General features: G+C 33.9%; 1 protein-coding gene across 5 annotated transcripts in view; it reads left to right on the forward strand.

Annotated features, from left to right (window-relative positions):
* G3BP2 (GTPase activating protein (SH3 domain) binding protein 2) overlaps window positions 1-15,983 on the forward strand; it is a 73,152-nt gene extending 57,169 nt beyond the window's left edge. For 4 of the 5 annotated variants that reach the window (XM_008567302.1, XM_008567300.1, XM_008567301.1 and 1 more), the window contains 10 exons: window positions 1,780-1,861; window positions 2,643-2,816; window positions 3,451-3,541; window positions 4,279-4,381; window positions 4,934-5,114; window positions 6,107-6,205; window positions 10,335-10,437; window positions 11,707-11,835; window positions 12,622-12,740; window positions 13,071-15,983. In XM_008567302.1, coding sequence (XP_008565524.1) covers window positions 1,780-1,861; window positions 2,643-2,816; window positions 3,451-3,541; window positions 4,279-4,381; window positions 4,934-5,114; window positions 6,107-6,205; window positions 10,335-10,437; window positions 11,707-11,835; window positions 12,622-12,740; window positions 13,071-13,343 — 1,354 coding nt within the window. In that variant the 3' untranslated portion in view covers window positions 13,344-15,983. The remainder of the gene's footprint in view (window positions 1-1,779; window positions 1,862-2,642; window positions 2,817-3,450; window positions 3,542-4,278; window positions 4,382-4,933; window positions 5,115-6,106; window positions 6,206-10,334; window positions 10,438-11,706; window positions 11,836-12,621; window positions 12,741-13,070) is intronic. The other variant, XM_008567304.1, reaches the window with a different exon arrangement.
* Window positions 15,984-16,675: the final 692 nt, after the last annotated feature.

A 16,675-nucleotide genomic window follows, 5' to 3' on the forward strand; every position in this document is an offset into this window, starting at 1 on the left:
AAAGCTGTTAAAAAGACTTACATTTTTCTATCTGTAGGTCTTCTTAATTAGCATTCTAAAGTTAGATTTTGCAATTGTCCTGCACTGTTAAACATATGTGTAATATTCTCTGTCTTATTCTAGAAGTAATTTTTATACTTACCATTTGCTAGGCTTTCTTTCTAAGTACTCTACATATATTTTCTTTCTTTTCTAAGTACTCTACATATATGTAAAATATAATCGCTATGACAGTATTATAAAGCATAGGTACTTTTATTGTCTCACTTTACATATTGGACAGCTGAGACTAGTAATTCATCCAGCATCACTCCTGATTAGTAAGGAGATTCATAATTCATCCAAGATCATTCAGTAAGTAAGTGAGCTGCCATAGCAAGTATTCAGGCCTACTTCTGACTATAGAGCCCAACTACTATTAGTAAGGAGATTTGTAATTCATCCAGGATCATTCAATAAGTAAGTGAGCTGCCATAGCAAGTATTCAGGCCTACTTCTGACTACAGAGCCCAACTACTCTACTGGAATAAAGTGACCAAAAAACATTTAAAACAACAAAGCTCTACACCATCATGTTAATTAAGTATGAGCACAGACTTCTGTTTTATACCTAGCTTATGTAATCAGTTTCTTTCTTAATGATTATAATTTTTTACTTGTTATAAACAACACTGTAATGAATATCCTTAAACATATTTTTGAGTATCTTGTTAGTTATCTTCTTAGAATAAGTTCCTATAAGAATTGTTGCATCAAAGGTATGATTATTTCTGAGGCTTTTTATACTTGCATATACTCTGCCAAATTGTTCTCTAGAAAAATAGTCAATAGTACATAAGAAAATAGTGTAAATTAAAAAATACATTATAGGGTAGAGATTAAAATCTGGATCCAGACATTTTGGGTTCTTGTCTTAGCTGTCCTACTTGATAGGTGTATGACTTTTGGGGAGTTAATTTAACCTCTTTTCTGTACCTCAGTTCGCTTGTTTAGATAATAGTGCTTATTTCATGAAGTTGTTAGGAAGGTTAAATGAATCAATATATAATACACTGAGAACATTGCTTGGCATGGAGGAAGCTGTATTTATTACAATAGGAGCTGAATTTTCTTTGTGAAAAAATTAACTTTGCACCTTTGGTAACTTAATTTGGAAAGATGTTAGTTCTAACTGCTTTAGGTAATGCCAGAGAAAGACTAATTTATCATATATTTAAGAGCAGCATAAAAATATTAGCAAGAAATTAATATTGAAGTAATTGTAGATTTTTGACTTAGTCTCTGAATTATTTCAATTATATTAAATCTAAGCTGTTTTAATCTAAGCCTTTAGAATTAGTAATCATTTGGAGCTGTGAATAGTGTTAAATGGAACATCTGATTCCCAGTTTTTTTTTTTTTTTTGTCTTTTGTCTTTTTTCCGTGTCCGGCAACGGATCGCAACCCTCAGTGTTGCCCCCGTACCGGACCGGGGACCGGCAACGGGATCACAAGCCTCGGTGTTGCTCCTGCGCCTCGCTCAGCCAGTGAGCGGGAGCCGGTCTGTATGTGGGATCCGAACCCTCGGACGGGAGCGCTGCCGTGCTTCCCAAGCGGCGCACTATCCAGTGCGCCACCGGGCCGGCCCTGATAACCTTAAGACTTTAGGTAATTTGCCCAGGATTACATAACTAATTAGTGACAGAGCCACTAGTCTGTCTGACATCAGAACTGTCCTGCCTCTTAGATTTCTTTTGACATTTCAGTGTTAATCACTAATTATTGATGGTGGTTTTTCAGGTTTTATGGCAGGAATTCTTCCTATGTTCATGGTGGAGTAGATGCTAGTGGAAAGCCCCAGGAAGCTGTTTATGGCCAAAATGTAAGTATCAATTTCATATATATTTTAGAAATTTCAAAAATAACGTGCCCATGGACAACTTCTTCAATGTGCTCGTTAGTTGTAATTGGAATTTATTTTTCAGTATTGTCAAGTATGCTTTGAAGTCTTAATTAAACATCCATTTTTGTATGAAACATGTTATTACATTGGGATGGATGCAAAGGAGAAAATGAGATATATTATATGCTTGATGTATTTTATACATGAAATAGTTGTGTATGAGATTATACAAATGTGGACAAAACTCTGTATTACAGTAATGCACAAAAGTATATACTCCTTAGGAATTAACAGGCAAGGAAAACTTTGTATAGAATGTTGGACTTCAGCTAGACTCTGAATTATAGGATTTGGCCTTACTAAACAAGAAGAAATTGGAAATAGAAAAAAATGGCATCAGCAAACATATAGTAAAGTAAAAATAAGTGTGAGGTCAGGGAACAGTTGACACAATTTGTGAGAATAACTACTCATTACAGAAAAGTGGGAGGGAGCTGCAGAAAGCCTAGATTACTACACAATACCAGAGAGCCATTGTGATTTCTGATGTAGAGAGATGATATGTTGAAAATGATGATATAGTAGCATCACCCTAGCAGTGATGTATAGCATGGTGGAATGGATTCAAATGAGGCAGAAAGATTAAGGAGTTAACATTTCTAGAGTTGTGAGGAAATCAGTGAGGGTAGGTAATAGTATTGTGTAGATAATGCAGTATCATAGAGTTTGTATTTTTTCCCCCACTCTTCCCCTAATAAAGGATATACACCACAAAGTATTATCTCTGAACTTCAGTGAATGTCATACGAAAATTCGTCATGTGGATGCTCATGCAACCTTGAGTGATGGAGTAGTTGTCCAGGTCATGGGCTTGCTGTCTAACAGTGGACAGCCGGAGAGGAAGTTTATGCAAACCTTTGTTCTGGCTCCTGAAGTAAGTTTTCATTTCACTTTGTTTTCATTTATGTGATTTAATTTGGCTGTTATTGGTTGAAGTGTCCAAGAGTTTCTTCTAATAGGTTTAGATTTGCATATTGCTATTTTTGAGAAATTTGTGTTGGACCTATTGATATAGTTTATTTTAGCTTGTGTGTGTGCTGTGACTATTTGGAATTAAAAGACAGATAATGGTACAAGTGTGTAAATAGATGATTAAAATTGCAGAAATAATACAAAAAGCATTTGGTATATTTAAAAGGTTACATTTTGAAGACAAATTGGAAAAGTTCTGTTTATTCATTACTCCTGGTTCTTTTTTTTGGGCGGCTGGCCGGTTCAGTGATACGAACCCTTGACTTTGGTGTTAAAACACTGTACTCTAACCAACTGTGATCCTGATTCTCTTCTATTGAGTAGTTGTTTCTTCAGTTCTAATATTGTTTGAGTCAACTTCTTAGTTTACTTTATATTAATATATAGCATGTTTAGCTTTGGAAGATTACACTGAGTACAGATTGTTTCTCTAGTATTAAAATAGAAATTGTGTGTGCTATGTAATTTGTGTTTTTTTTAATGTAAGACCAAACTTATGGGTATTTATGGAATATTTGCCTGTTATTTTCCTATAGGGGTCTGTTCCTAATAAGTTTTATGTTCACAATGATATGTTTCGTTATGAAGATGAAGTATTTGGTGATTCTGAACCAGAACTTGATGAAGGTGAGTCTCCTTTGAAGATAGAAAGTCAGTACTCTTTAAGGACTCTTTCATTTCTATAAGTGTGAAACTTATGGGAATTCACCTCTTTATTGTAACTGGGTGAAACTCCCTTTTTTTTCTTTTTTTCTTTGTTTTTTATTATAAAAGAAATAGATGTTCATTATGTAAAATTATGTAAAAATCAGACATGGAAATTGAAAAGGTTCCCCTCAGTCTCATCCTCTAAAGATAACCAAGACTTTGGTGCCCGTTATTGAATTTTTTTTGGTCTTATACTTACCAACACTTTTATAAAAATGGAATTATGCTGACTCAGAACTTGCTTTTTTCCCTCTTAATATATCTTTGTTGGCTGTTCGTTTTGTGGCTATACCATAATTATTTAATTGATCTTCCTTTGATATACATTGGTTTTCCTTTTTTTTTCTTTATCATTACCTCTGTTGAATAGATGTGACAAAAGAAACTGAATTATGGCTTTAATATAACTTATTTCCTGCCTTTTTCTTTTTACTAAAAATAGATCTTTTGAAAAATAAAGTACAATAAATATTAAATTTCATCCTGCTTGCTCTTTTTTTTGAGAGAACAGAGAATATTGCAGTCCAACGTCTTTGTAAGAAATTTACCAATTTTTTCTTGACTCTCATACCACTTTCTTAAACATATTAAAAATATGTACATTAGAAGTTACATTAAGCCTTTAAAAAAAATGTGAATGTATTATGTATTGTCAGAATCAGAAGATGAAGTAGAAGAGGAACAAGAAGAAAGGCAGCCATCTCCTGAACCTGTGCAGGAAAATGCTAACAGTGGTTATTATGAAGCTCACCCTGTGACGTAAGAATAGTGTTTGTAAGGTTAAATTTGGTCTGAACTATAAATGTAGTTGGAAGGTGGGTTTTGTTTCTATAATTACTGTTGGAAGTAAATTTTTGATAAAACTACCTGTTAGGCCAGTATTTGAGTACGTATTATATAGGCAAGAAATTTGGAAAGAATTTTTTTACTTAACTCAAAAATTGAACATGGTTTGCAGCAAAACAGTGGTTACTTACTGATAATAGAGGGTTTAGGACAACCAGAGAGTGGACATTTTATTTTTTATAAAATTTTATTTTTATAAAATGGGATTTATGGTTAGCACTAAAGTAAACATTACTAGTAATCCAGTTTTAAAATGATGGGGTTAAAGAATTGCTTAGGAGTATCATTCCTTTCTGCCTTCTAGTTCTTATTAGAATTTTATTCAAAACTCTATAGATATAGTACAGGTTACTGGCATATAATTGGTTATGCTCATTAAATTGGAGAGAAATTGAATTTATCTTATTTGAACTGATAAACTGATTTTTAGTCATACTGAAAAGTGAACTAAATATTTTATTGTAGTAATGGTATAGAGGAGCCTTTGGAAGAATCCTCTCATGAACCTGAACCTGAGCCAGAATCTGAAACAAAGACTGAGGAGTTGAAACCACAAGTGGAGGAGAAGAACTTAGAAGAATTAGAGGAGAAGTCTACTACTCCTCCTCCTGCAGAACCTGTTTCTCTGCCACAAGAACCGCCAAAGGTTAGATCAAAGGAACTCTTTATATCTATAACATTACACTTTCATATTTGGTGTCATTAATGAAGCATGACCTTTGTTCTATTATGTTAAATTATTTAAATAGTAAGCTGTACTTTTTTATGTCTATGAAAGCAGTGTGGGGTTATTTATTATCCTGAGGAAATTTCGTTGTTTGTTTTCCCCCCAAAAAATACCCCTGAGAGTGAAATTTATAACTTAAGATTAATCCTTGTCTGTATGTAATGTTCAGTAATGTACATAAAATTATTTGGGTCCATGTATAGGGCTATCAGTTGCTCTTTCATTCTGTATTAAATTCTCTAAGCACAGATGCACCAGGAGTCATGCCAACTTAAGCAAGTTAGTCTATAATTAAAAGAAGAGATAACCTGTTACTTGTGGTTTAAATGGGATTAATTTCCTTACTACACCAATTAAAGTGTCTCGGAAAGATAAGTGACACCCATAGTGTATCATGTAAGCCTACCTAAAGCTTCTTTTATCTTTCTGTAATGTGGAAGGTTAAAGTATATTTGGATAGTGACAGGAGGAGATTCCTTGTTCAATTTGTGAATGTCTGTTAAAAGTTTCCAGCTAGTACTCTCTTCTTTCCTATCCTTCCCCTTTCCCCTTAACACCATCACACACCCTGTCTTCCCTCAAAAGTGGAAAGAAATTGGTTTTATTGGTTCAGATTTTTCTAGCATGTTTAGTTGGTAGTTTTGTTTGCCACTTACTCATTTAGAGTATATAGGAACTTGCTTGTGGTTTTATTTAGTAGTTCAGACAGAACAGAGTTATAAATTTTGCATAATGAGATTTTGAAAGCTGGCACATAGACTGGCATGTGTGTGTGTGCCTTTCTTTTAGGAGTCCTTCAATATAGAGCAATAGTTCAGAAATGAAAAGAAAATATATATTTGGAAGTTTCCCTATAGGAATGTTGGTGGTTTTCCATGATTAGTAGTCTAGGTTTGTTGCATTTCCTGCAGGCTTTCTCCTGGGCTTCAGTGACCAGTAAAAACCTGCCTCCTAGTGGTACTGTTTCTTCCTCTGGAATTCCACCCCATGTTAAAGCACCAGTCTCACAGGTAACCAATCTGTGAACACATTGGATTGTATCCTTGTTACATTGCCAATTGCTTATTTTTTTTTTTAATACTTTTTAAAATGAGTCAATCAGAAGTCATGGATTAAATATAGAAAAAATTGTATTAAATGTCAGTGCACCCACTTTAAATGCCAAATCTCCATTCATCATCTATATAGGTGGTATTTGGGGTTTGGGTGTGTGAAATACAAATTAAGTTGGTTTTGCCAATATATAATATCATTTAAAAGGCTTCTTAAAGTAACATTAAAACAGTGTTCTTTTTAAAAAGTTTTAAATATTATTTAGCAAAAATATTTTAGGGAAGAAGTTTGGAAAGGCACAAAGTAGTGTGATGTTATAAAGAATCGTTTTTAAAAAATAGAAAACTTTTTTCTAACATGCACTTCCTCAGCTCTCAGTCTGTAAGTGGTTCACACCATTCAGTTGAAGCCTGTACCAACTTATGACTGTAGTGTTCACCTTAACTGATTGTTCTAGTATTCTGCTTTTTGTCTGTCATCTTACGCATTTCAGAGCTTTCAAAAATGTGAAAATAAGATGTTTGTTAGATGCAGTTTAGAATTAACTAAATTCTAATTAAGTTTACAGGTGTAATTAAAGGGTGTCAGTTCTTTACCCTACATTTTCAATTACTTCATTCCACTAGAAAATTTATATTTAAAATGGTAGTGTATTCATCTCTTTTATTCTCTAAACAGTGAAACTTTGAAGTTTACGAAAGTAATACTGTTATTTTGGTATTGGTACGGATTATAGTCAGCTACGTAACAGTGGAATACATAGTTCCATGATACCTGCTTTTTTTTTTTTTTAAAGTTTAGTTTAGGAAATAATCATAAACCAGAGTTCCGTCTAAATGAAGAAAATTAGTTTTCCCAATATTGTTTGTGCTTTTCAACACATCTGAAGACCTGATAAGTGACTTGTGGCTTTTCATTTGAAATCTTGATTTCCTATTAGCTTTGGATTTGGAACCTTTGGATTGTTATTTTATTTGAGAGAGTTGGCTGCATTTATTTTACATAGTTAAAAGTTAAAATAGCTACTACTTAACTATGCCTTTAATACATGCTAGGCATTGTGCTAAGCACTTTATATTCATTCTTATTGAATATTCATAAGCACCTTGTGATGATAGAGGTACTATTATTCCCATTTTAGAGGTAAGAAAATTGAGGCCCGGAATAATTCACCTACAGTCAGAGAGCCATATAAATAGGTCTGGGCTTTGAATTCACACAGATGGGACATCAGAGTCCATATGATTCATGCATACCTGTGTATTTCTTTAGCACCTTGTTGGAAGGTAATGTGTCTATTTACATCAAAGAAGAAACGTACTTTATTTAAGGCATGCCTAAATTACATTAGGTCCTAGCCTCTTGCCCAGGAAAATAACTGTTTATATATCTTAAGTAACTTTTTTAAAGTTTTGAGTATTTTTGAGGTTATTTTTTAAATTGTAGGAAACTAGGTTGTATTTGCCACCCTATTTAATAAAACAAAAAATTTTAGCTTTTAAAATTTAAACTTTAAAAGATCTTCCTGATTTCTTTAGGCTGTATTTAGAAATGGATTCATGATATTTCTATTTGGTTTAATAACCCTTCAATTTTTTTTTATTTTGTGTAATATTTTTCCTTACACTTTAACATACAATATTGATAAAAGGGAATTGAATCTAATTCTAGGGTATTGGTAGGCATTAATTTAGAAGTAGGTAAGTTAATTTCTTGTTTAAAAAGGCTTTGTGTGGAAATTGACTCGTTCATCTAAATAGCTTATAGTTGAAGGACTTGTTTATTAGTTGTGGTTGTACCTGCTTTTATTGACTTGGTTCCATTTTTATGTCATATTCTGTTTGACCTTTGTGGGATTTGTCATGCGGTCACACTTTCTGGTTACACGGAATTAATTTTAAGGCCCTAATAGTAATGTGTGGTATATTAGCCATTTTATCTGTTTGGAATAACTAGTTTTAATCATGATTTGGGCTTAAAGAATTGTAAGTGCACAACTGGTTTGGTTGGTATGTTAATAAGTTAAAGGAACATTGTTAGCTTTTTGATCTTATATTTTTTTTGCACTGTCATCATATTTACTTAAAGTCAGGACACTAAATCAATGGTATGAATTATTTGTAAGATGTTGGAAATTATTTAAATTTATCTGTTTAATTTTAAATTCGTAAAGGATATAAAGGATATTAAATTTTAATTCTTAAACTTTTTTATTTTGCTACTTGTAGTTACTTTTTTTTTGGGTAATCTGTTTTGAAAATAATTTAAATCAAGGCTAGGGCTTCAAGCTCTTTGACATTTGGGTTGGATGAGTCTAAGGTTTTTCAGAAATTTTTTAATACCAGGTACATTTGCTATTTTTATTTCCAGTAAGATAATAGCTTTATTAAACTTTGGACAGAGTACATCTATTCTTTAAGTCTGTTTTACATTCATACTGAAGTAAGATGTGCTTTTGTATGCACTTAATTGAAATTTCTAAATAATTGCCTTTTTCAGGCATCACATTTTGGATCAAATTATTATGTAGTTTTAAACACCACATATAGATAGCAGTGATCACACAGATGTTACTTAGTTCTCCTTGTCAGACATAGAACATTCTCCTACATGTTTTGGGTCAGAGAATCTAAAAATATAATTTAATTATAAGTAAACTAATAGTTACTGAACATCTATGTCTAGCAGCACTGTGCTTGGCTTTTTGAGTAATGTAAAAATGAATTAAGGTATGGTCCTTAAAGGAATAAATACATATAAATAACAGAAAACTGGGGGGGGTTGAAATTTTTATTTTTTTACTAGCAGAATTCTAGAACTTGGGAAGCAATTTCATCTTGAGAGAAATGGAACCTCTGCATGGAGGAAGACAGAATTTGGGAAGAGGCATGCAAATCTGTTAAAAACTGCTGGCATAGAAGTTAATATACCTTTTGATTACAGTGGCTGAAATCATTTACAATAAATTGTCACTTTTGAAAGAAGCATAATTTTTTGTGTCAAAATTTGTCCTTGTAAATTATATCAGTATAAATGATGCAAGAGTTTGAGCCACTGCTTGAACTGAGGACTTTCAGAGATGATCACCTGTAAAGACAAGACTGAAATTACTAGCTTTCTGATTTGAGGACATGTTCTTCTTATCCTGTTGGGTATTTTCAGCATCTTTTGAAGGTTTATGTTTTATCTTTTCCTTGGAGCATAAATATTTGGGCAATAGAAGGCCCTGAAGAGGTTGGGAATACTGAAAATGCTGTTGCATTAAGGAAAAGGTAATAGCAGATGTGGGTTTTGTTTTTAAAAATAGTTACTTTAATTATATGTGCTTAATTCAGCAGTTATTAGAAACTTTTGGAAGGCATCTTAAAATGTCCTATTATTCCCGCTCCTCCCCACCCAAGACATAAAGAAAATTTAAAAGCTCATCTTTCCCGTAAGGAAGAATAGTAGGGAGCTAAAGGGCGACTTTGACTATTTGAGATGCTGTGTGTAAGATCCTATAAGTTTCTGTCATATTTTTCTGTGTATGTTACTAAATACTAAAAGCAGTATTTTCAGTTGTTAGAATAAGCTAAATTGCATACTTTTAACTATTAAAATATTGGTTTTAAGATTGTGGGGCTGGGGTTTAGGAGATATTACTGAGCACTGTTACATTTGAAGGGGTGGCAAACTAGATATTTAGAAATTATGTATCATGTATTGTCTTTCTCAGAGAAAGATGGCTTTTAATTTTATGTATTTACATGGAGTGGCTCATCTTGCGTTTTTGTGATTTTTGTAGCAATACCTTTTAAGCCATTTCAGTGTGGGTACAACTTTAATAAAAAAGTGTAAAAAACACCTTATTGTGAGTTATACAGCCTTGAATGGGAAAACAAAACCTACCCTACAGTCCTAGATTGGTACAGAATATCTTTATAAAAATTTACTTTTTACATACATAGGACAGACACTATGTTAAAAACATTCTAAATTTAAAATTACCATTATGCCTGCTAGTGACTTACTGATAGTTGGCTTTAATTGGTTTTTCTCCTTTAGAATGTTTTTCTTTATAATGTGTTTTTTCCCCTTATATTTTAGCCGAGAGTAGAAGCTAAACCAGAAGTTCAGTCTCAGCCACCTCGTGTGCGTGAACAACGACCTAGAGAACGACCTGGTTTTCCTCCTAGAGGACCAAGACCAGGTGAGTCAGCCACTTTATATATAACCTTTAGCATTTAGTACTTGGAAAGTTGGAAAAACCTGAATTTTAAAAGAACTGTGATGTATTTTATCATCGTACTACACAGATCCTTGTAGTATCAAATTGTGTAAAGATGAAAGTAACTTGCTGAGATACATTCTGGGGCAGAACAACCAACATTTAGGGGAGGATTGGTTGTGATGTGCCATGGAGGCATGTATTTGAAGGTATAAAAGACTTTTGGACAAGTTTTACTTGGTTATTGTCACTGGTTTTAAGAATTTAAAACCGAGCTGCCAGTAACCTACTCTTTTACTTTGTACTCTTATATCTTCACAGACAAACACTAAGCACACCCTGGTTCTTCTTATTTTGATTGTCTTAGGTATTAAATAAGTGACCATGATTTTTGACTTGTTTACATTGTTGGCTTATATTTGTAGTACCTTTATTTGAATTCTATAAGAATGTTCAGATTATTTTGGGGAGGATATAGGAGACAGTATACATGAAAACTTAGGAAGGTCTTATTAAAAAAAAAAAAAAGTGATGTGTTACTAAACCACAAGTCATGAAATTGGGTGAGAATTGAGTTTTGTCCTAGCTTTGCTACTGACTGAGTTATGATCTTGGGTGAGACCCTTAAATTCTGAGATTTGTTTATGCCATTCAGTTATTACACAAGTTTCTCTTGTGTGATGCCTGTCTTATATGCTTCACTGTGTTCCTTCTGTTATTGGGAGGATCCAGTGAGGTGTTTATTTGTGAGATGTCTAATATGTATAAAAGACATACACAAACGAGATGTTATTACTATTAAAATTTATGGATTTGGCCGAACTGTCTTACAACCAAAGGTGAAGTAGTTTGTGAATTTCAGAAGACTAAGCAAATATTTAGTAGAAATACACATTACTCTCTGAAGTCTGCTTGGTGCCTGGATGATGGCAACGGTTTGTTTAAGGAGGAATACCTGTTCTACTAATATTTCTGTTGTCTATAATCAGACCAGTAGATCTATAAGAAGCGACTTGATTTAACAATTTAGTTAATATCCTTACTCTATAGTTTAGTGTCATGTTGTTTCCTAACTAACCTACTAATACTAGGCACTTCACCTCTTTTCAAAAAGCTCACCTGGTCTTAACTAAAACAGGAATATCAATGTTAAATTTGTTTTTTGTTTTTGGGTTTTTTTGTACATTCATTGCTTTGAACTAGTTTTTACGATACTGTAAACTTTAATATCTGCTCTATTCCTGCTCTCAGGCAGAGGAGATATGGAACAGAATGAATCTGACAACCGTAGAATAATTCGCTATCCAGACAGTCATCAGCTTTTTGTTGGCAACTTACCACATGATATTGATGAAAATGAACTAAAAGAATTCTTCATGAGTAAGTGGTTTATTGTGCTTTAAAATAATTTTTAAAATTTAATTTAAAATAAAGCAGAACACATAGATCTTTTTTCATAATACAACCTTTTAAAAAAATGTCTGTACTGTGTCTAGCTACCAATCTCACCTTAATTGACTATATTATATGTTTCCCAATGACTGCTTAGTATTGACTTGGCCTGGTTCAGTATGGCTTAGGAGAAACAGCAGGATGGGTCAGTCTTAAATTTGGAGATAGGACTCGTTTGGCAAATACAAGGCAATTAGAAAATATATTGCCCTTCTAAAACAGTGCTGTTAACTTTCCTTATGAAAGGACTGATAAAGATGTGGAAAAGTAACAAAACAAGCATCCAGGCCAGCTGTTGGTATCTTATGTGATGGCCTACATGAGTGAATATTCCTTAGTTGTCACTGGGTGTAGCAGCTTACAACTTTTATTTTCAAATGGATCAAGGAGATTAAGGTTATTCATCCTAAACAAAGCCATCAGAATATTCTGTTAAGGGCCGGCCCGGTGGCGCACTGGATAGTGCGCCGCTTGGGAAGCGCGGCGGCGCTCCCGTCCGAGGGTTCGGATCCCACATACAGACTGGTTCCCGCTCACTGGCTGAGCGAGGCGCGGGAGCAACGCCGAAGCTTGCGATCCCGTTGCCGGTCCCCGGTCCGGTACGAGGGCAACACTGAGGGTTGCAATCCGTTGCCGGACACGGAAAAAAGAAAAAAAAAAAAAAGAATATTCTGTTAAAATATTTAACTCTTGGTGTAACGTATATTTTCACAGGTTTTGGAAACGTTGTGGAACTTCGCATCAATACCAAGGGCGTTGGGGGAAAACTTCCAAATTTTGGTTTTGTGGTTTTTGATGACTCTGAACCAGTTCAGAGAATCTTAATTGCAAAAGTAAGTGATTTAAAAGGCACAATTCAAGACTTTATTATTTTTGTTATGTATAATATTATTTTGCATTTTAAAACCATAGAAAATATCTTTTTAATGGTAAAGCTAAAAATAGTTCATTATGAAATGGTATTTATGCAAAGAATAAAGACGTAGTTTTAAAGTCAGAGGTGTGGATTCTATTATTTACTCTGGAATGTTGGAAATAATTGCATATTAAAAATTTCATGAAAGTTTTTTATTTTTTAGGATTTTCTAACTTATTTGTGCAAGATAATACATTTCTATTGCTGTCTAACCTGCCCATGTAAATATTTTCCTCTCCTTTTAAAGCCAATTATGTTTCGAGGAGAAGTACGTTTAAATGTGGAAGAGAAAAAAACAAGAGCTGCAAGAGAGCGAGAAACCAGAGGTGGTGGTGATGATCGCAGGGATATTAGGCGCAATGATCGAGGTCCTGGTGGTCCACGTGGAATAGTGGGTGGTGGAATGATGCGTGACCGAGATGGAAGAGGACCTCCTCCAAGAGGTGGCATGGCACAAAAACTTGGCTCTGGAAGAGGAACCGGGCAAATGGAAGGCCGTTTCACAGGACAGCGTCGCTGAAGCTCCACTGTTGGCAAAGTCTTGGCAGTGGTACATTATTCATCGTGTTTGCATTCTTGTTAATTTTTTTTGGCTTTGGAATGTGACACAGCCTTTTTGATCATTTCTTTGATGTGAAAAGCATCTTGGTTATCAGTTAAATTGAGGTGGACATTATTTCCCCAATCTCACAACAGGATTCACTCACATTGTTAATTTATAAATCTAGACTTGGAGAAGTAAGGACTAAGAAATGACCATATATTAAACTATCTACAACAAAATGAACTTAAAAGGACATGCCCACTGAATTCAGGTCCTTTGAGTCAAAAAAAGCCTCTGCTGCACATTTTGTTTAAGTGTTACTGTTTCTGCCTGTTAATGTTGGAAACAAATAGTGCAATTGGAGAATCTTGCCTTTTTTCTTGGCTCCCCCCAAAAATACAAACTAAGAGAACTTGTTATGCACTCATCAAAATGCACTAATGGGTACTCTGAACTCATTAACATTGACATCTACAACAGGAGGCAACAGGGAAAAAAAATCTTTCGTCTTTTCCAGTAGAAAATAGCTTGTGAAGTGAAATGATGAGGGCATTTTATCTGCTTGCTGTGACCAGCGTGTGTACACATAAACCTTAACAAGACTACAAGTATATTCCAGAAGGAAATCATTTAGTTACGAACTAAATAACAAAAATCAGAACTTCAAATGCTATGGTCTTGAATATTAGACCAGATTTAGTAGCTCCATATCTAAGGTTTTTCTACCTGCCCCTCTTCAGTACAGGGATGGCTGGCTGCTCAACACACTCCTCCTCCCCCTTTTCCTTTCTTTAAGCTGTGTACAGTGAAAATTGTCTTTACTGTATTTTTGTTCTCTGGTAATGTAATAAGCATGATGGTGCCTTCTATTAATACATCATTCCAGTCTTGCTGGTAATTTTGTACAGTATAGTTTATGAATTGCTGTGCTGCAAAGCCAAACAGCTGCAAAATGTTGGAAAATCATTGAAGTGTATAAAAATTGCAGTATCTTTAAAATCAGTATAATGGACTAGCATTTTATTTATCTTTTTCTTCAGTTAACAACTGTGTTCTCCGTGGGAGGGAGTCTGGTGTTTGGGAGGGAGACAGAAGGAGGAAGTCAGTTATTTGAGTCTCTAGTTGACTTTTCTCTTGGCTTGAATGTGAACGTCAAGATGTATCATTTCAATGCTAGGAAAAGTCAATCAATTTGATATACATTTTTAGTGACATTTTAAAAGCAGTCAGATTCCATAAATGGCAAGTAAACCTGAAGTGAGGATACTGCAATTTTCAGAGGAAAGAACAGCAGCTCTTCAAGTGTTTGCATTTTCTATTTGGGGGGCAGGGAACTGTCATTCATTTTGCACAATTCTTGAACTGATGTCAGCACCCTAGTGGCTCCTGAATTTAAGTCTGGGACGACATCTTTTATTTTTACATGAATCTCTAAGCAATTCTGTGAGCAGAGTTTGTAGCTGCTGGATTGTCTGTCCGTATAGCAAGCTCCAGTAAACCGCAAGTATGGCAGAGATTATTCAATTTTATGCTTGGAGCAGTCAGTACATAACTATTTCTGATGTTTCAGGCAAGAAGTGGGGTAAATAAGTGTGACCACTTAAAGCTGCTTGTTAGCATGGAAGACTTCTCCATTCTATGTTAGTAAAACTAAATATGCACTTGACATAGTAGCAAATTGGTTCTGAAGTATGCAACTGTTTGCTATTTAGTAAACTATCAAATGATGCACATATTTTGTTTTTCAAGTACTGGGCAATATAAGTAAATTTAAATCTTTTGTCTTTTTTTCCCCCCCATGAATGAGGTCTTCCATGTTTGAGGAAAAGTCTTGCACTATTGCATATATTTTAGGGGCACAGATTTTCATAGTTTTTCATTTTTCTGGGCTTAAGGAGTTTTTATTTGTTTGAAATAGTTTTACACTTTCTGATGTATAGTACTTGAAGTTTTTACCAGAAAATTACTTTGGAATTTTGAAGCCTTTTTACTCAAACTACTTTTAAATAAGTGGTTTATTGCCAGTGGGTTCCCACTCCCCCCCCAAGCTTATTTTTCCTTTATTTTTCTATTTCTTTCTCTTTCCCATTTTTTATACATATAAAAAATGTCCAATTTCCAACCCAGGATATTGCCCTGCCACCCATAGAAACTATTCCGGCACCAAAAGTAATGACAAATGTTAAGTGTAATAGAAAATTAGAGCAAAGAGCCATTCAGCTTCAGTCTTTACATACCATGAATAAAATGTTGAAACATCATATGGAGAAGTTTACATGGTGATTGTTCACCTGCAGTACTGTGGACTTTAACATTTTGTCCCATTTTCAGTGAAACAGTAAAAATAATCATCTACCATTACTGTTATTTGCTGATTTGATTTTATTTTTCGATGGTAATATTCTATCCTTATGACACTATTGCAACCAAATTGGCTTTACCATCTTGGCTTTAGTAGGTATAGAAGACAATGGATTACCATCTTTATTGCTGTAATGTGTTAAGCATTATATGCTAGTAGAATCTAGTTTGTTTCAGGTGGAAAGTATTCTTTGAGTTTCCATTTCGAATGTGTTTGGACTAAACAAACAATAAACTACTGATGTCTGCAGCATTTATCTATGTCCCTAATTTAATCTGTAGTTTTATGTTACCAGATATTTTCTCCCAGTTGCACTTCATACATCCTAAGTAAAAATAAGAAATTGTTCTAACACCAATTACTCGTTATTTGTGAAACTTGGTATATAAAAAAGTAAAACGTTTAGGTAACATTTGAACATTGTTGGAGATCTATCCCAGTCCAGTTAGACAGCTGGTTTACAAATTAGAGAATATTAGAACAATAAGTAAGGAAGATGAGAATGATCTAAAGCAAACCACTAAACATTTATTTAAAAACAAAAACATCATCTTGGGTTTTCCTATAGGTTTGCTACCTGGCACCTCAGAAGGAAAGAAAAGGAGAAGATTGAGATTTTCTGAAGTTATAGACATGACCCAAGTTTAGAAATTGGAACATATTCATCAAGCTCTATAAAAATGTTAAAGGGGAAATAATTTAGAGAAATTAGAAAAACCATTACTTAAAGATTTAAGATTTGTGTAAATTTATATTGAACTCACTTTTAATTTTAATTATGTAACAATTTACCTAACTTTATGGCTATGGAAAAACATTTGAGGGGATAAAACGTATATCCCACACTGGGGGAAAAAAAAACCCAAACTTGAAGGAACAAATTACCATTTGGTCCAGGAGATTTATATGGAACACAATATTTGAAAGTTTTAGCCACTTAAGATGC

This window comes from Galeopterus variegatus, unplaced genomic scaffold (genome assembly GCF_000696425.1).
Source record: "Galeopterus variegatus unplaced genomic scaffold, G_variegatus-3.0.2 Scaffold309, whole genome shotgun sequence".
Taxonomy (NCBI): domain Eukaryota; kingdom Metazoa; phylum Chordata; class Mammalia; order Dermoptera; family Cynocephalidae; genus Galeopterus; species Galeopterus variegatus.